The sequence below is a fragment of the Accipiter gentilis genome, chromosome 27, assembly GCF_929443795.1.
Source record: "Accipiter gentilis chromosome 27, bAccGen1.1, whole genome shotgun sequence".
In the NCBI taxonomy this organism is placed as follows: Eukaryota; Metazoa; Chordata; class Aves; order Accipitriformes; family Accipitridae; genus Astur; species Astur gentilis.
The window spans coordinates 12,139,050-12,159,856 of record NC_064906.1 but is presented as its reverse complement, the minus strand read 5'-3'; the positions used below and the strand labels follow the sequence as shown (position 1 = coordinate 12,159,856).

Sequence of the window (20,807 nt, the reverse complement as noted above, 5' to 3'; positions counted from 1 at the left end):
ATAAACGCGAGAGAGTCATACCACTGGTAGACGAATATGGCAGGTCTTTACCATCTGAATGAGGTCCAGTAACTAATGTGTCTGCAGTGGCTGCAAGATGCCCTGTTGTCCTGGTTTTGGCTGGGATGGAGTTAATTTTCTTTCTGGTAGCTGGTATAGTGCTGTGTTTTGGATTCAGTATGAGAAGAATGTTGATAACACACTCATGTTTTCAGTTGTTTCTAAGCAGTGTTGATACTAAGTCAAGGATTTTTCAGCTTCTCATGCCCAGCCAGCAAGAGCTGGAGGGGCACAAGGAGTTGGGAGGGGACACAGCCAGGGCAGCTGACCCAAAGTGGCCAAAGGGGTATTCCATACCATGGGACGTCATGCCCAGTATATAAACTGGGGGGGGTCTGGGGGGGGAGGACGGATCGCTGCTCGGGAACTGACTGGACATCAGTCGGTGAGTGGTGAGCAATTGCATTGTGCATCACTTGTTTTGTATATTCCAATTCTTTTATTATTATTATTATTGTCATTTTATTATTGTTGTTACTATCATTATTAGTTTCTTTCTTTCTGTTCTGTTAAACTTATCTCAACCCACGAGTTTTGGGGGTTTTTTCCCAGTTCTTTCCCCTGTCCCACTGGGTGGGGGGAAGTGAGTGAGCGGCTGCCTGGTGCTTAGTTGCTGGCTGGGGTTAAACCATGACACCTGTGTTTAAACAATATTATTTATTGTTTCTAAAAATGCTACTAAAACGATGGGACAGCCTCTGTAATTGTGATCTCCAAAGTGGGGTACATGCACCCCAGGGGCTCTGCAAGACAGTCCATTGGGGCGCAAGAAAAAAATACGGAACTGCATTAGTACAGGTATGTAGTTTATAAATAAATAAATATACATATATTGAGAGTGCATGCTCAAAAATTTTTTACTGATGGGGTAAACGATCGAAAATGTTTGGAGACAACTGCCTGGTGAGATACCTGGTAAGTACACTCTTAGGCTCCAGTGATCTGAAAGCCAAGATCAGCCTGCACTGCCCATTTCTACTTTGTCCTGACCACTGTCAGGATGCTGGGCTAGATGGACCTTCACTTGGAACTAGCACATGAGTCCTTATGTAGTCTTAATCTGTAAAATTAAAATCTTCTGTGATTGTGAACTGCCTGCATTTTTCTAACAATGTATCGGTTTTGATTTAATTTTTTTTCCTCCCTCTTCTATCCTTACTGAATTACAGTCTTTTAAATGGTCCAGTTGTATGAATCACTCTTCCAGTAATGAGTATTGAAAACAAAATCTCTTATATGATGTTTCTTTTCTTTTTTTTACCACCTACTTTGATTGTAATCACTACACAGACAGTTACAGTAACATCCTTTGCTTCATACATTATGCCATGCAGGTTTGCGAGACTAGTTTGGACTCCACTGACTGGATGGTGACAGATCTTCACAGCAGGGGGGACTGCAATTTGAGATTCAAAGCAGCAGTCTACTTCCAAAAGAGTTACTATGGTCTAGAAATTTCTAGGTTTAAAAACAATATTGGACTAATAACTAGGCTGTTATTTTAGGGCAGCCTGTTAGAAACGCTGCCCTTTGCAGCCTCATGTGTCTCTCTAAGTGCAGAACACACAGTAGTTTTTCGAGGATTTGCTTTTTAGACCATCTTAATGTACACCCTAACCCTATGAACCTGATGGGTTTCGCAGTCCTGGCTGAGTCTGATCGAAGCTGACATCTGTGGGCTTCTGTGAGGGCTGTGGGAAGAACGTACTAAATATGTCAAGTTAGAGTCTCCCCCAAGCAATTTGACAATTGTTAGTCTGAAAGCACTGTTTTGGAAAAGTACTCTGACTCATGGCCTAAGAGAGGAAGGATTTCTTTTTTAAAGCAATAGGCTAGTATGGTAGGATCTGGATGAACTTCTTAACTTTTTCGAAGTTCCTGTGTGACAAAGCAAACCTCTAAATGTCTCTGTCTATAGAAGTTCTATCCATACAGCAACTATAACACTTTTTTCCTCTGTCTTGCTTCACTAATTGTAAACGTCTTTGGAGCAGGAGGTGTCTGGGGGTGTCTCCAATTATGCGTGTGAAGAGGACTTGGCACAATGGGCCCCTTATTTCAACTGGGAGTTCTGCAGGCTACTCCCATGCAAATAGTATATGGCAGTAAGATTCAAAAGAGTACCCATGGCTCTTCTTGCTTCTATTGAGCATTATGGGTATGCAGCAGATCTAAAAATTAGGCCAAAGTATCCTGACAGCAAATGGGAAAATAAGTGCCTATTAATAGCATTGTAGACTGGTAAGGAACGGGCAGGAATCCCAGAACCACAGAACGGTTTGGGTTGGAAGGGACCTTTAAAGACCATCTAGTCCAACCCCCCTGCTGTGGGCAGGGACACCTTTCACTAAATCGGGTTGCTCAAAGCCCAGCCTGACCTTGAACTCTTCTGATGATGGGGAATCCACAACTTCTCAGGCTAACCTGTCCCAGGGTCTCACCACCCTCATCGTAAAGAGTTCATGTCCAGTCTAAACCTACCTTCTTTCAGTTGAAAACTGTTGCCCTTTGTCCTGTCACCACAGGCCTTAGTAAAGAGTCTCTCTCTTTCTTCTGAGCCCCCTTTAGGTACTGGAAGGCTGCTAGAAGGTCTCCCCAGAGCCTTCTCTTCTCCAGCTCTCTCAGCCTTTCTTCACAGAAGAGGTGCTCCATCCCTCTGACCATTTTTGTGTCCCTCCTCTGGACCCACTCCAACAGGTCCGTGTCTTTCTCATACCAGGGACCCCAGAGCTGGATGCAGTACTGCAGGTGGGGTCTCACCAGGAGCATAGATGAGACCCCACCTGGGAAAACCAGGTTAGTTCTAACCCACACGAGTTTCTTGCTCTGTTTCTCCTCCCATCCACACAATCCCTGCCGCTGGCCCAAGGAAGGGAAGGCACCGCAGAGGGAAGAAGTGGGCGGGCATGGCACGACTGCTGCTGACAGAAGTCCTGCCTTATGCCAAGTTAGTCACGTCCACAAGGCTGCAGCCTACGTGACATGGCAGCCCAGACCGAACCAGGCCTCGTGTTTTACTTGAGCTGTAAGAGTAACGCACGACGGGAAAGTGGAAAACGCTAACACCAAATAGCATTTCCCACCATATTTATTAGATTTCTGTGATTGTTGCTGCCCCTGAGAGGCCACCAGCATGATTCTGCAGCCTTTTCGTGTTGTGTTAACAACTCCATCTCATGGGAAGAGAGCCTGCTTTGGAGGCATGGAGTAAAACAAGCATTTTTATAAAAATCTCATATGTTGTAAGAGAAATTGAAGATTTCATTAAGTTCATGATGCCTATTTTTTTAGTTTCTTGGGTTCAGCCATCCTTGATAACTTTCCTTGAAAAGTCTTTCAGTGAAAGCTGTCACTTAGGTCTAAAGTGGATGTAATTCTGTGTGTGAATGTGCAATGGATCCTGATTCTTTTTCCAAAAGACTGAACTGTGTCAGCTTGCCCAGTCGATGGAAATACTTTCCATTGCGCTTCCCTCAAGAGATCAGTTTAAAACAGAGCATCAGAACTTCTGTAAAATTTGAACCCAGAGTCTTCCAGCTTTGGCATTTTATTTTCATGACTTAAATTTGTTCCCCAACTCCTTAATTTCAAAGGGGCAGCAATCCACCAGGCTTTCCTTTAGAAATCAGATGAAAAGCAGATGTCCGTGCTGAATATTGCACAGCTCTGTACAGCAGGCGGGAAACTTCATGTAATAAAATTACTCAGTGTGGAAATTCTTGACTGTGGCCCAGTTCACAAAGCTTACGAAGAGCCCTGCCATGAGTTTGATTATGCCTTTTGAAATTAAGGGTAGGAGGAACAAAGTTAAGTCATGAAAATAAAGTCCTAAAGGCTGGAGGGCTCTGGGTTCACATTTCTCAAAAGCATTAGGACTAGGTTTTAAAACTGATCCTTGCAGTGAACTGCAGTGGGAGGTGTGGCCAAAAACTGGGCAAGCTGGCACAGTTCAGTCTTTCTTCAAAAAAAGGGAGGCAAAATGTACGCTTCCGAGGCAACAGTTTTTTTCAGTAAAGGCTTTCTTTACATGTTTATGTTAGCTTGTCTCAGGCTCTGTTGGAATACAGGGCTTCTTCCAATGGTTCACTTTTTACTTTAATGTCTAATCTAAATTGTTTGTTTCCTTTTTTAACACGTTATACTGTTTATTTCAAGTACAGTAATTCTGCCCTCATTTCAGTTACAATCTCCTAGAAAGATTCAGTAATTTACTGTCAAGATGAACTTTCAATTCTTTCATACCTTATGAGACCTTTTTCCACCTTTTAAGAGGCTTTTTACCACACCACCATGTAGGGAAAGAAGATGGTGATCAGACTCAGAATTTATTATTCAAATATAAGTTGTCTGTTAATAATGTACAAAATCCTTTCTAAATTAGAAACAAAGGATACAATTTCACCTGTAACCTAACGAAGATGCTCCAGGTGCTTCCATTATTTTTCTCTTCTTTTCTAGTAAGTTACAATGGCTTAGAGTGTAAGTATACTCTAACCAGTCTGATTTATTGTCTTCCTTTCCAAATTAGGGTCATATTCTCTCTGCTTGGTTTTATTTGGATATCTTTGTTATTGGGAGGGTGGTTTGACAACCAGCTGGGACTTCTTCTCAAATGAGCCGCAGGATGGGAATCTTTTACTTTGCTCGGTAGGCACATCTCTTTCTTACCCCGAGCGTGCCCAATGAAGTAAAACCTCCCCTCTTGCTGGTGATGCCATCGTAAATTTGCCTTCTTTCTTTGTTAACAAATTAATACATTTCGCTTTTAGAGAGGCTCAAAAGTTCACTGCTAACACGAGGTTTGATAAGGCTTCTGAGTAAATTAGGGCACTAACTCAATTGGATAACCGTAATGCACTATTAGTATAGAATCATAGAAACAAAGAATGGTTTGGGTTGGAAGGGACTTCTCAAGATCATCTAGTTCCAACCTCCCTGCCATGGGCAGGGACACCTTCCACTAGACCAGGTTTCTCAAAGCCCCATCCAACCTGGCCTTGAACACTTGCAATGACGGGGCATCCACAGCCTCTCTGGGCAACCTGTTCCAGTGCCTCACCACCCTCACAGGAAAGAATTTTTTCCTAATATCTGATCTGAATCTTTCAGTTTAAAGCCATTACCTGTTGTCCTATCACTACATGCCCTTGTAAGAAGTCCCTCTCTGGCTTTCTTGTAGGCCCCCTTTAGGTACTGGCAGGCTGCTGTATGGTCTCCATGGAGCCCTCTCTTCTCCAAGCTGAACAACCCCAACTCCCTCAGCCTGTCTTCATAGGAGAGGTGCTCCAGCCCTCTGATCATCTTCGTGGCCCTCCTCTGGACTCTCTCCAACAGGTCCGTGTCCTTCTTCTGTTGGGGGCCCCAGAGCTGAATGCAGTACTCCAGGTGGGGTCTCACAAGAGTGGAGTGACCCTCCCTCGACCTGCTGGTCACGCTTCTTTTGATGAAGCCCAGGATACAGTTGGCTTTCTGGGCTGTGAGCGCACATTGCCGGCTCATAGCCAGTTTTTCATCCACCAGTACCGCCGAGCCCTCCTCCGCAGGTCTGCTCTCAATTGACTCATTGCCCAGCCTGTATCCATGTTTGGGATTGCCCTGACCCAAGTGCAAGACCTTGCTCTTGGCCTTGTTGAACTTCATGAGGTTCACACAGACCTACCTCTCTGTATTATTACATAGTAAATTAAATGTCTATAAATGTTCCTCATATGCTTGAATTAAAATATTTTACATGATATTTGGACATTCACAGAACTTAAGGTTTCGCGAACAGAAGGCTTGTACTCCGCCTTGAGCAAGATTTAGCATCTACCTTTAAAAGTAGCTTGCCTGGGAAGATGCAGCTAAGCCTCCGTACCTTTCCTCACTACTTTTGCACATGCTGGCATAGAAACCAGCTGGTTGCACTGAAACTTGGATTAATTTGAAATGTAAGAAATGGAGCTTAACACAAATGCAGGTAGGGACTGCAGTTACTTCTTAACCGGGTTTGCGCGGAGGTGTAAGAAAGGTGGCTGTAAATCAGAGAAGGAATTAACTGAAACCTGAGGACATGGGGGAAAAAACTGTATATATACTGAAGAAGTCAATCATTAAAGTAAGGTATAATGAGAAATGGATAAAAGAGGGAAAATTATATGGGACCGTACTGAAAACATTGCAAGTTGCCAACTCTAATTAGTGTTTGTGAAATCCCTGACTGTTGCCATGGCAATAAATGTGCTACTACAAATGCAGCATTCTGACTTCTTCACAGGATCAAGCGAAGTTGGAAAGGAGCAAATCCCTGTGTAAACATCAATATCGTCAATTAATTAGGAAACACAGCAAGATAAATAATAAGACCCCATGAAAGGTAAATTAATTTCTATTTTCTGACTGCTGTGTTTTAAAGTTTCCCCAGTATCAAGCCACCTCTGTAATTCACTTTTGTTCTACAGTAGTGCTTAATCACAGACCACGGTGGAAGTTATTGTGGAGGGAGTTTTTTAATACATTACTTAGCAGGTTAAAAGCTTCAGGTTATTTGAGATATTTCAGCTACTTAAACTCATTTATTTCTTTATATGTCACTTAGCTTGTCTGTTTGTTTATTTATTTATTTGAGATAAAATTCCACCTAAACAAGGTCAGACTTCTCTGTTCTTTTAAGAAAAATTGATAAACGATCTAAAATGGAGTAGATCATCCTGAGTGCCATCACACGGCACATACAGAACAACCAGTTGATCAGGCCCAGTCAGCATGGATTAATGAAAGGCAGGTCCTGCTTGACTAACATGATCTCCTTCTGTGATAAGGTGACTTGCTTAGTGGAGAAGGGAAAGGCTGTGGTTGTTGTCTAGATAGGCTTTAGTAAAGCCTTTGACACCATTTCCCACAGCATTCTCTTGGAGAAACTGGCTGCTCATGTCTTGGATGGGTGTACTCTTTGCCGGGTAAAAAAACTGGCTGGATGGCAGGACCCAAAGAGTGGTGGTGAATGGAGTTAAATCCAGTTGGTGGCCAGTCACAAGTGTGTGTTCCCCAGGGCTCAGTTTTGGGGCCAATTCTGTTTAATATCTTTATCAATGATCTGGACGAGGGGATCGAGTGCACCCTCAGTAAGTTTGCCGATGACACCAAGTTGGGCAGGAGTGTTGATCTGCTTAGAGGGTAGGAAGGCTCTACAGAGGGATCTGGACAGGCTGGATCGATGGGCTGAGCCCAATTGTATGAGGTTCAACAAGGCCAAGTGCCGGGTCCTGCACTTGGGTCACAACAACCCCATGCAGCGCGACAGGCTTGGGGAAGAGGGGCTGGAAAGCTGCCCAGCAGAAAAGGACCTGGGGGTGCTGGTCGACAGCCGGCTGAATATGAGCCGGCAGTGTGCCCAGGTGGCCAAGAAGGCCAACGGCATCCTGGCTTGTAAAAGAAATAGTGTGGCCAGCAGGAGCAGGGAGGTGATCGTCCCCCTGTACTCAGCCCTGGTGAGGCCGCACCTCGAGTCCTGTGTTCAGTTTTGGGCCCCTCACTCCAAGACAGACATTGAGGTGCTGGAGCGTGTCCAGAGAAGGGCAACCAAGCTGGTGAAGGGTCTGGAGAACAAGTCTTATGAGGAGCAGCTGAGGGAACCAACCTAAATGATTCTAGGATTCTATGAAAATATTAAACAATGCGGGAAAATGGCATTTTTTTTCCCATAGCCTTGTCTCTTGCATGACTTCAGAATCTTGTACTTCACATTAAAGCAGTTCCATTATATGCACATAAGCATCTTGCCATATACATAATGTCTATTCACAGCTGGAATCCCACCCTTCTTTTTAAAGAAAATCCTTGCTTTTGTGAGTTTAGTTCAGAATCTTGATCTCATCCAACTTTCACAGCCATGTCACAACTTTATGTATTCAAACTTCTTCTGTAACCAGATGCAGCCAGAACATTCCATATTATGAATATAAAAGTAAAGGTGTCTAATGTTAAAAAAGAAAACAGAAGAAAAATGGCTAAAAGTGTTTCCATATGGTAAACAAGTTTCTTTTTCTTTTATTTGACAAATCACTGTATTGGTAATTCTCACAAACACAGGTCTCGAATACAGTTCTCAAACATATCATCTGCTGCTAAGAATTTGATTAATTGACTCCCCATTTATTCAATTACTGCATCAATAGTTTGGCATTTTTAAAAGTTAATCTTTTGTATCCATTAGTAATTATTGTTTAATCCATATCTTGCAATACTCCTAATGGTTGGTTTCACTAATTTAATAAAGAACAGCTAAATATCTCTTTTCTAAATACTATGTAGTTTGTATCACAGCTTAGTTCCAAACATGTGATTGACCAGGATTTTGAATAGTCTCATAGACAGGGTAAAAAAGATCAGTTTGAATACATGGGTTATTTTGAAATTTTCAATGCTTTTATCAAGTTTGCATAAAATTCGATACAGTGGCAGCATAAATTGCCCGGGGAAAGAAAAGGAAAACAAAATAAGAGCATTCACTGGACACTAGCTCAGTAAATAGAAGTTTTTATTCCCAACTCCGTGACTGAAATTCTGTATGCCCTTGGGCATGGCACTCTGCTCCCTTTTTCCTGTGTTGCTCCTCTTTCTTTTTCTTTTGTCTGTTTGGACTGGAGTTTTTCCTGGGTGGGTACTGGAGGTGCTAATTAGCGTAGCTAGCAAAATGTGGTCCTGATCTGTGCTGTGGCCTCTAGGTGTTGCTATAATACAAATAATTAATCAAAAGACATGTTTCATAGTGTCCATAGAGGGAGTTGCCAATTTTTGTCAGAGCCATGCTTAATTTTATACAATTAAACCTCTCTCTCTCCTTCCTCTCTGCAACATAACTGAAACTTTAGCTTTGTATATTGGACAAATGTGAATGTGAAAAGTAAAAGTAGGAAAACCGTAGAAAGAGATTTGACTCACCTCTAGGTAAAGTTACTCATTTTGGGGTGCCTTGGTGCCAGCCTCCTGTCCAAGGACGGTGTCTACTAGAGGAACCCGCTACTACATTCCTGACTCTGCCCAACCGTCCACTGCCAGAGTCAGTCATCGGGTATCGCATCCCTTTGCCTGGACTCTGGCACTGATGGGTATGAGCGCATAAGGCACACGTAAAGACACAAGCGCAGGCGATCTACATCAGGACACGGTTCTGTTCTCATGTCCAGGGACAAAGCTTACGGCCCCTGAAGTAATTACACACTGAGATACTTGTGAGTTTAGTGAGGATAAGCTTTGTCTCGTGGGGTGAAAATTCAGACCCTCGTGTGGGTTGGTCACAAAATCTGCATGCTTTGCCTAATGGGGGACTACTATGCAAAACTCATTGCCATTATGATTAACAATTTTAAGATCCGTAGTTTAATTTTTAAAATAAGGCATGGAAAAAAAGCAACAAATAATTTGGAGGAGTTTGAGCAACCTTTTGTTTTGTCACGTTTCCAAAGAAGGAGCTGTCGATCCTGCAGCCCGCCACAGCACATCATTTGACGTACCCTCCAGCCGAGCGGTTCCCGCAGAAGAACAGCTCTGGCGGAGGTGTGCCGGAGCCGTCAGTACTCATGGCGATACCCAGAATAGTGGCAGATGCCTCTCAAAAGTGCATTTGTTGAAAATGCATTTGTAGCCAAACAGTTTTGTCTGGCAGGGGATAAGCGATCCCTCCTAGCAAAGCAAAGGCACCGTAAGGAAAGGAATTGGATGCACACTTGAAGAAAATGCTGCAGGTGCCTGCTGGAGCAACGTCTTACCAGGATTTGCTGACACAAAGGGGGAGAAGATGGGATCAGAGAGCTCTGTCCTCTTTCTAGCCAGACGTAGGTGCTATGGGACCATGAGCCCTGTAGCCATCCCCTCCCTCCCTTGTGGCCATCATTATCTCTGATTTAATTATAATCCCTTCCTGACATGGAGGAGAAGTAGAGTGAGGGGCAGGTAGTCCCTCTGCTCTGGTCTGTACATAGTTCAACCATCATCCAGCTCTCAGTATCTAATTGAGATTGCGTAACCAGATACTGCAGGCCTTATTGTATTTATATAAAAGCTATTTTAATCAAAAGGCTAGCCATTAAATTGCCAGTGTTCTTAAGCATGCTTCACCAATTTTTCCACTTTTAAGACTCAAGTAGACAATTTTTTTAATGTTTTATAAATGATAAAAAATTCGCATCAGATTTTAACAGAATTAAGCATACTTATTCAACACACATGGGGCCTCTGAAAAAAATGTTATTCAATTTAATAATTTTAATTTACATTGTATATGTACAAGAGCATTTCTTTCAACCCACAGGTTAACACCACAAAAAAAAAAAAAAAAAAAGAAAGAAAAAAGAAAAAAAGAAAAAAAGTACTGCGGTTAGCGGAGTGAAGAAACTCTTGAAACACTGTTGTCTGAAATAAAAGCAAGGCACTCTCCCTTAACACCTGATATATTCCTGAATTCTGCCTAGACAAAGGCATGTTCACACTGAGAGAGCTCTAAGAAAAGTAGTAGATTTATTCTGCGTTAACTCTTTCTTTTACCACTGTGACCTGTCACTGGTTGTACTCTAGGATGAATCTGTGTATTGAAGTTGACATGAAGGACAATTCCACAGATGACGGGATTTGGGAGAGTATCACAGTTAAGACTATCTATGGAAGACTGGAGGACACTGGCTACGTGAAATCTCACACGGGGCTCTGGACCTGCTACCTCCCACTCACATTCCACTTAATAAATAAACCTTGCTCAACAAAAAAACAATTTTACTGTACTATGCTGATTCGCCTGAAAATTCTTTGTAAGGGCCCACTCGCAAGAAGCGCCTGCAAGCCCTCATCTGGTTGGTGCTCAGCACCTGGCAGGATTTGTCCCTAGATAAAAGTCATTTCTCAAGGGACCTTGTGTCTTACACAAGGAGACAAAAGTAAACATACTTTCGGATTTTGTGTTTGTATGTTTTTGTATGCGCACATGTGTGTGAGTATATATATATATATACGTATATATATATATATTTAGTATATACAAAAGCGAGTTCAGTCAAAATATATTTGTCTTGCTGGTCAGGCTTGTTACAGCAACCTACAAGAAACATTAGCTTCTCTGATATTTAATTATGCTATTATGTTTGCACATAAGCTTAAAAGTCAATACAAAAAGCAATACTTTTCCAAATATTATCTGCAGGTAAACCGGAAATATTAACTATAGTGATTAGAAGTCTGTTTCCCTATTGACACTACTATAAATCTTGATATAAGAATAATTTTTTCATAAAAGCACATCCAAACATAGTAAGTGATAAAATACCAGATTACTATTTGAAAACCATACAGTGACTCGATATCTGGGTTATCCTTTGCAGCAATTAGGCAATTCATTTGGCATCTGTTTGATTGTATAATTTAATTTCCATATAAACAGCATAGTTTAAAAAAAGACAAAAGCTAGAATGTTTAAAGCTAACAAAAGATACAGTGACATCAGGTTGACATTCAAAAATTTCCTTAGCAAAATGACCAACAAAATTTTGACTTAATACAGTGCATATAAAGTTTTTTAGAACTAAACTTTTTAAATATTATTTGAATTTAGCAAAACATGAGCAAGATTTTAATATCAAAGTGCTAAACAGTACTGCCTTAGAAGTCACTGCAAATAAACTGTAAAATAACTCTGCTTGTGATTTGACAGATATTTTATATACAAATGGTTAATAAAAAGACACGCGCACACACACACACGCACACAAATATAGGTATATACATATATATATATACACATTATATATATGTATATAGTTTTCCAACTGGTGTATCTGAGTCAGTGTGAACACCCCATTTAGTTATCATGTGTAACAGGGCTCCCATGAGCTGGCAGTCATTGCAATAAATACAGGCAAAGCCATTACAATATACCATGCATACAAACATTTATACAAATAAAGACACTATGCAACAAATTATTTCATATTAATATGGCATCAACAGTATAAACATACAAAAAGGAGTACGAACACGGAATGTTTAAACGCAGCCCACTATATCCTTCCTAGCACTTACATTCATACTATTTTACAAGACTTGCTTGTTCTTGAAAACCATCTTCCGTCTGTTTACTAACTAGTCGCTTGTGTTAGAAGTCTAAAACCGAACTATCCCTGATGCTGACCCTGTATGCTCCAATCACTACTTACTCGGATTTCCTTAGCTAAGGAACAACTGAGCCACAATTGCTCCCGTGTCTTCCACATACATTTGTCAATAAGTCGCGCTACATGGAATCAAGTTTGGAAAACTCTGTCAGGTAAGTTAGTGCATGTAATTTTCTCACTTGATTTCTTCCGTTTGTTTTCATAGTAAAATAAATTAGTTAATAAACGAGACTTAGTAAGACAGCACTTTAAAAAATTGCACTTGAACATGGGAGCTAACAGCCATTGTCATTTTGCTATATTTGATTTGTATGAAATGTTCAATTGAATGTACTTTGCTAAAAAAAGTGAATTTTTGTTTAGATTGTGCTGATGTATGTGCCCTTGATGCAGGAAGTATGCTAAAGGTATCCTCACAAAACACATACTACCCTGGCAAACAACTATTTGCTGTTCTTGTTCTCAAACACAGCTTCTACAATTTTATTCCTCACGTACCATGAGGTGTTAAACAACAGATTTAAAACAGTCATGTTAACCTTTTACTGCTGCTGGGATAGCATTGTCCAAAAGTGCCATATTAGCCATTTAAAAAACCCAAATCACACAAAAGAAAACAAAGAACACAACCCCAAACCAGTAAGCCAGTAAGGTTCAGGCCTCAGTTGTAAGGACAAAGCGCCAGAAAAGACCTCATTTTAGACCTGGAGCTGCTTTTCTGTTAAGTGAGGGCAGAAAAATGTTAGCTGTAAGTCACGATCCATTTGCCTGCTCTGGTGGGCATTTGCCTTTCGGGAGGGTGGTTTGACTCAGAAGGGTAAGGTGTCCAGAAACAGCCTGTCGATAATGGAAGGGGCTGGCACCAAATCTTCCAGTTTCAGGTAAAAGATGCGCTGCAGTCCCAGTGTGCAGAGAGAACGCAAGTCAGCCAGAACACCCAGTACCTTCGGCTCTGCAGACTCGAGCGGTTGTCCTTTGTTTTGGCAACTGAAAGTTAAGTGATCTTTCAAACTGCTTGTGATCTTGTTGCATAGCTCTTCCACTTTCTTTGGTTCTTTTAATCCATGTCGTTCTGCAGAGCGAGAGAAAAAAACACATCAGCACCTCTACCGCAAACAGAGAACTCATTTGCTTTGGAGTAACTCAAATCCATACTCTGGTACTCAGAGCAAAAAATGCTTTGAAAGTGTAAGATTTCTCAGCACATTTGGGGTTATATGATGTCACTTAACCTTTCTGCCACACAAAATAAGAGATGACAAGTGCCCTTTTCTCTTTAGCTGCTAAAATAGGCGGCAGAGATGCTCAATTATGATTGAAATTCTAGTACAAGGAGTCCAAGCATCCTGCGTATCTCACATAATTTTCAAGATATGAGACAGAATTAATTGGGTGATTTTCCAGCAAAACTATCACAGGAGGTGTTTTGGAGATTTCCGTGCTTCCCCACCAGTTGTGAATGCTCAATAACTATGGCAACCATTATTTATTCAGTGAATTCAAGTGGCGATCGATATCCTTAGCCAGCTCCATCAGCGCCCGCCTAGAATTCCACCAGGAATTCGCAGACACTCTTACAAGATACTAAAGGCACCTTACCACCCTTTGTTATTTTGATCAGCTGCTGCTTTTTAGTTTATTCATCTTTAAAAGGTCTAAGATAAAAGAAGCCTGGAAGTTAACTATTTTGCTTTGAGTGAGCAATGCCTAAAGTGAAAAGGCTACTGTGTTATCCATCACAGAAACCTCAGCATTCCTACAAGGAAGGGGAGCTGGGGTTTGTCCCCCCTTCAAATAGCCTTTTAAAATACTACAAAGGTGTTAAACGCATCCACGGTTCTTTAAGCATAAATAGAATGAATCAGATTTGGGATTCATTAAAAGCAGGTTCTTTACTGGTACATGGGAAAGAATTTTGTGTTTGCTATCAAGATTTAGTGGATAAATTAATAGAATACTTCAGAACAAGAATCTTAAATAATTTCGTGATGTTTTGATTTGCCTTTGACTTTGAAATTCACAGGTAAGTAAGAGCTGGCTTCGTAGCAAAGTCATAATAATTTCCACATGAAATAGAATTATACCAGACAGGGCAGTCTGAGAAAATGCAGGTTAAATTAATTTTAATCAACTAGACCTACAAAAAGAGTAACAGCAGCGGACGAGAAGTAAGTGTGGCAGTTCTCATTTTTGATGCATTTGAAGTCGTCTGCCTTCCCTGGCCCTCTCCCCCACGCCTGGCAGCCACGGGCCATATTGTGCCCATTGCCCCCAAGTCTTGTTCTTCTACTCCCGGAGGAGCGAGCGATAGCTACTTTCTCTGTCCGTCCCTTAATGAACAGTGAAAAGAGTACAGTTTCCCTTACTTCCAGAAGCAGGCGTAACGCCTGCGCAAGGCGCAGCGGTGCCTTGCCCAGGCGTGTGTATATAAACTCCTCGCTGCCTCCCCTTTACCACCTGCTTTGGTTAGGTGTTCTTGACAAACCAATAAAACAGATGGGATTCAATGAAGGCAGTCAGAAATGTAAAGGTCTGATTTTCCACTGATATTCACCCATTTTACACTTTTTTTTCAACTTTATTTACTTAGGCAGAGCTAGCTCCTGAAGAATACTGGTTTGGGATCAGAGTCGGAGATGTGCAGACGTGTACATCTCTGGCCAGAAGCTACGGTGCTCTATCGTTTAAGTACCATCAATCTGTCCTGTTGCTTCACAGCAACACTCATCCAAGCAGTAACATCTGCTTCAGACATCTTTTTCACCTTGCAGGAATTAAAAACCCTAGGTATTCTAAGTGCCTTGTTTACATTAAAACACGAAGAGTCAATGAATATTTAAAGCCTTTCCAGTAAATGGTGTATAGCGTAATTATGTAAGCCTTAACTATACAGGTCACTGAGAGTAAATACTTAGGCAGATTCTGCCATTAAAAATCTTGGTGGATAAATATTTTATACAGGTTTGAAAAGCTCTGGGTTTGTTGTTTTTTTTTTTGTACCAGTAGCCTACTGAGAGAATCTGCAGGACATTAAATTAATCTTGCAGTCTTTGAAGAGTTCCCATCTTTTAATCTGTTTTGAGGTTGTTTCCTGGCTGTGTAAGTGAAGATATCTTATAGATCCAGGGAGCTGAAATACTAGAATGGATCCAAAACCCGACTACAAATTAGCAGAGCACATTTTTAAACCAATGCCTCAGCAGGTGTGTACCTTGCTGCAGAGTATGGAAAATTATCTCTGGCTCTGGAGCACACAGCAATGTTGTTAACATTTCCAGCCAGAACTAAACAGTATTTGTCTCACACTGACAAGTTCAGAAGGTTTCATGAACAAATCGTGTCTTTGGTAGCTAGCCATGAAACATACCGATGCAAAACACAGTATGTGCAAAGATTATAATATTAGTAGCCTTACTTTACATAACAAAATCATGGAAATTCAGAATTAAGAGATAGTCCGTCCTTAAGCCACTCTCTGGTGCTACAATATTAAAGCAGTCTCCGATAAACCAAACTGTCCTCTCCTGCATGAATTACCATGCAATGGCCTTTGCTACTTGCAAATCTCTACAAAGGTAATTCCTCATGACTGGAACTGCCTCGGGGGTTTTCAGTCTCTGATCCCTAAGGCATCCCTTGTGAACCCACAGAAAGTCAAAGCCCTCTATGTGGAAGCCCTTCTGCTAGTAAAGGGCACTTGCATGCACTGGCACTGCCACTGCAGTCTCTGGTGTTAGCATCCAACTAATTTCTGGGGAACGGACTCGTGTAAGAAACAGCTCCTCACTCCAGTAGACTTGAGGAGTCTTGGGTCTAATGTACTCAAAGATTTAAATTTCATAGCGTTCAAATAGCAGGAAGCACATTTTCTTGCCTTTTCCACGCAGCCAGGCCCATCTGCACAAAGACAGACCCACAATCTTTCTTACTCAACCTAAAGGGAGCAGCACAAGGCACCTGTGGTAAGTGTGTGCCCCGGCGCTGAAGCCGATGGCCTCTAATCATTTGCTGTCTTGCACAGGATGTTCTTATCCACATGGAAATGATAAGGCCAAGATTTATCGCAGGAAGGACAGCTAGTCAAAATGGATAGATTTTCTCTAACTGATTGAGGAGGTGTGTAAATATTATTGTATTCAGACTTTCTTATAATGACAATTAAAAAGGCATGGGTAAAGTCAATATAGGATTTCTCAGCCTTGTGTTTTAGGATACCATTGATTTTTGCAAGAAAAATGGTGATTTATGGCAAAGATGCTCTCCATAAGCCTGTCAAAATGATTCATCAGAAGTCTTGCCTCTAAAGCTCTGCAAACTTAGCAGCTCATCCTGGCAAACTGAATGCAGCAAGTTTTTTACACCTTTCTCCTTTTCCCAGGAATCTCAATGTGATTCTGTGCTATAATTAGGCTGATCAGCAAAAACTTGATAGGAAGAAAGCAAAAGAGCAGGAAAACCTGTCACCAGCTGTGCTAGTCCTTCTTTCCCTAATCTCTGACACGGGGTAGATTATACCAGGGCTAGGCAGACTGAGTGCTACCTTTATGAGAAACACCTCTCAAAGAGCACAAGTATTTCAAACACCTTGCGTACCTCAGAGACCCCTGGGCTCTGCGCTCTGTGTCAGGGTTTCTGATAAAAAACACAACAAGATTTACGCTGCAGACTTAAAATAGGCCTCTTGATTGTCTCGGTTTCAATATAGTTATCTGATTTTCTCTTCCCCCTTCACAATCCTCTTCCCCTTCTATAACTCAAATAAGCACAAGGCTCAGTTGCCTACAGCTTTCCCGGTTGTCTCGTGTACGCTCTGTTACGCATCAGGATTGCCACTCGGCAGATCCAAGAGTCTCCTTTCCCGTTGCAATCTGGCCCATATTCATCCTGCCTAACTCTCCGGCACTTCGCAAGGGTACCCAAGCTAGGAGCGCAGGCTTCTCGAGCTCCTCCTAACATCGGTGGAATGTTGGGCATTTTTAGAAGATGATTACAATTTTAGGTGGATGAATCATCTTCTGGAGGTGCCCTGTATTATCCACCAGCTGTGCAAGGCACCTAAAGTCAGATGAGCTGAATGACCACACAGGATGCTCCCTCCTTTAAGAAAACCACAACGTAACAGAGAGACGGCTGGTTGCTGTAGAAGGAAAGAGTTCTTGCCTCAGCAAAAAGGTGGGAGTGGAGAAGGAGGAGTGAGTACTTCACTTTGATGCTGACAGTATTTCCCTCAGCAAAGTGGCGGGGGGAAGGCAGACAATGCAATCTGGAGGGTTGGTTTGTTTTTTTTTATAACCGGCTCTCCTACACTCCTCCAGTCTGCCACCTGCTCGTATGTAGACCCAGCACACAAAGCACCCACTCCGGAGGATCCTGGCAACAGGACTGAAGGATATCTGCTGCTGAAGAGTAGGTGAGCCTCCCTTCCATAGGGAAGTTGGACAAATTCATGTTCAGAAGGGAACTGCAGCAGCCAGACCCTTTTTAGCCAGACCGGACTCATTACTCTTTCTTGGTATGACTGATGGTGCTAAAAATTGTGTTTGTAAACTGGAACGGAAAGCCCAACAGCAGGAAGACAAACACAAACTCATAATTAATTGAAACCTCACAATATTCTTCCATGTTCTGGTGCCAGTCTAACAAAGCATTAAGAGTGTGAATAAGCCCAATATATACAGTGGTTCTGGGCTGGTCTGTAACACACTTAAAATAAAACATATGCTGAAAGAGCTTCGTTGAATGAGGGCTAGAATGCTCTGTACTCAGCAGCATCCCACTGAGAGTGTCAAGTGGGCAAAACAATAATATTTTGATGTGGATAGAGAAAGGAACAGGCAGAGAAGAAAAGTGAATCAGCAGAGAGAGAAAACACTAGCAGTTTTAGAGCAGGCAGAAATTTGAGGCTAAATTACAGTGTGCCCTTGAGATGATCTGCATTGGACTCTCAGTCTTTATATTTTCACACTGTTAGAAAAACTATAAAACAAGCATTAAAAATGGTCATTTGGGAAGTTAAGGAAGCATTTTCAAGAATAGGCTGAGCTAATATCTGGTCTACTCTGCAAAGCTTCATTGTCAACACCATCCAGTCCGCAGTGGAGTGGTTGCACAGGAACAATTGTGATCCATGTAACACACTAAACTGACAGAAATTGTCCATGTGGAACTAAGGACAGAACTTGTCCCAAGATGACCAGCATTTTCTTTCCATGAGCACTCTTGTTTAGCTCATTAGATCCTATATCCCAACAGAATATGTGATCCAAAGAAAAAGAACAGGACAGAACTCATTTCTTGCTTTCATGGGGATGTGGGGTGAATGTCATGTGTTGTTTCCTAACTACTTTCTTCTGGCTGATGCTCAGAGCACCACTGATGTGCACTGGAGGAAGTTGTGTCCAGCCCTTGTTAACCAACTGAAGGAAGTAAAAAAAGAGAAGAGAGACAGAGAGAGGAAGATCCTAAAGGAGTACCTTAAAGAAAAAAGATATGCTTTGGCATTGCAGAGTTTTAAGTTAACTGTTTGCAAGCTGCACATGATAAACCAGATGTTACTTCTTTCATTCTGGGTGCTCTTTCAAGCTGATGTCCTATCTGAAAGGACTTGAAAATTCAGCAGGAATCCAACGTGATGCTTTTCCTGCTAGGCAACATACTGCAAATTCCCATGAAACATAAAATAAACAGAAAAAGCACAAATATATGGACTTTCTAATGGATTATACAATGCAAAATATTACAAAATCTTTTCCTGTTTATTTTATCTTGTGCATACCTGTAGTTTTACTCAAAGCAAGCAGTGAATTAGTGAGTATTGTGATACTCGCTAGGTCTCCTGTCGTTCTCTTCAAAATTACTACATGGAACGAATGGTCACATCTGCCTATAACCATGCATCCTATGCTGCGACCTGCAGCTGTGGTTGAGATAGGACATGGAGCTTCACAGTTCCAAACAAGTCAGCAGAGTTAGTTAAAGGGCACTGGAACTACTGGGGCTGTTAGCAGGGAACCAATTTGACATCCCAAAATGAGTGAACAGCCTTCAGTATCTTGGGACACTGGGAACAGTGGAATGTCTTTTAGCCTCCAACACTAATTTTTACATTTATTCCCTCTTCCTTCACTTGGAGAGAGATGTTAGTTCTCCCTGTCATTCTTGCAGAACAAAGAGAACATGCGAAAGAGAGTAGCGATTTCTCTTACTTTTCTCCTTCAGCAATACTGCCAGTGACTAGTATACAGGAGGGTTTGTTTTCTAAGAGCACGTCTTTGTTTGGGCTACGGGAAGCACTCATGAAATCAAGAAGAACAAACAGGTCATTACTCCCAGGAGCATTTTTCTTTACCCGGAGAGACAATTCTTGAATTGGTGCTACCTAAGATGCTGTACAGTATTAAAACGAGCTATGACTACTATATAACACTGGGCTGTCGTCTTTTTCTTTTTTTGGTTAAACCACCAAGTCATGAAAAGTTGACTAATGCAAAATAAGAACTGGAGCAATTTGTGTAACAATGAAGAAAATTTTGCTCAAGCCAACATTTCAATTTTGCAGCATTGCTAATAAAAGCAAACAACTAGATTCACAAAACAGAGCTTTCCTGCTCCTTCCTATCCTGCAGCCCAATGACATGGCTATCCATCTAGGACATGGGGGATTCATGGTCAGATTCCCTGCCTGTTGGAATCTTACCAGAGACTGGGCCTCGGTGTCCCTCTGAGCACCAGCTTGTCCCCAGATCATCATACACAACAGCCATTCAGCGGCCTGCACAGTATGTCAGATGGCCTCAACCCAAAAGACAGTGATACTCAGTAGTCAGATAGCCTATGTTCCTGGAAAAGGTGACTCTCTCTTGCTCTGACTCACAAAAAGGGCTTGAACCACGGTTTGCTAGCAACCCATTGCCTCCAAGAGTCCATTACAGCAGAGTACCTTCTCCAGAGATAAAGAATGGCACCTAAAACAATCTAAGCCAAGCCTCAAAACAATGCTTAAAAATGTTCAACAGATTCCAGATTTCCAAAATTTATCTTTTTTTTTTTTTTTTCTTTTGGTGGCAATAGCTGAAAACCAGCACATGGCTTGTCATATTCAAACTGTAGGGAGAAGGCAAGAAGCCATTTCTCACGGGATGCAATACCAGAAGGCAAATCTCAAGGCTTTCCTGAATATAAAATTTCAATACACTATCACCTAGAAAGTCTCAAAAGAACCCTGCCCAACAGCATTTTGTGCTGTAGTGCTCTCTTAGCCATAATTACCTGATTTCCTCTTTCAGCTTTTTTTTAGTATCGTTCATCATTACACAATACCATCCATTTTCAGGTGACCAAATTTCTGGTTGAGTCCCTAAGTTACCTAGCTGCCCTTGGAGATCTGAAACCTGTGAATATAAATCACTAGACACAGGAGCTTCGGTCTAATTTAGATCGCATGAAAGTATACTCTGTCCTCGAGAGCAAATGGCCAGAGATATACTGGCCTCATGAAGTAAAAGAATAAGCAGAAAGCTACATTAATTTTAAGCACTGGCTCATACAGGTGAGAAAATCAAGAAAAGTTTGACAAATAGAGAAAACCTTAAAGCTTTTATGGACTGA

At 41.6% G+C, this 20,807-nt stretch overlaps 1 protein-coding gene and 1 long non-coding RNA gene across 4 annotated transcripts in view; one reads left to right on the top strand and one right to left on the bottom strand.

Moving 5' to 3' along the window:
* Nucleotides 1-740: 740 nt before the first annotated feature.
* LOC126051363 (uncharacterized) lies at nt 741-10,673 on the top strand. The gene is made up of 4 exons (XR_007509805.1): nt 741-858; nt 2,629-2,856; nt 6,317-6,415; nt 10,615-10,673. It is a non-coding gene; the product is annotated as an uncharacterized LOC126051363 (long non-coding RNA).
* The window catches only part of NR4A3 (nuclear receptor subfamily 4 group A member 3), a 29,788-nt gene continuing 19,237 nt past the window's right edge, over nt 10,257-20,807 (bottom strand). For all 3 annotated transcript variants that reach the window (XM_049830473.1, XM_049830475.1, XM_049830474.1), the window contains one exon: nt 10,257-13,272. In XM_049830473.1, the coding sequence (XP_049686430.1) occupies nt 13,010-13,272 (263 nt within the window). In that variant the 3' untranslated portion in view covers nt 10,257-13,009. The remainder of the gene's footprint in view (nt 13,273-20,807) is intronic.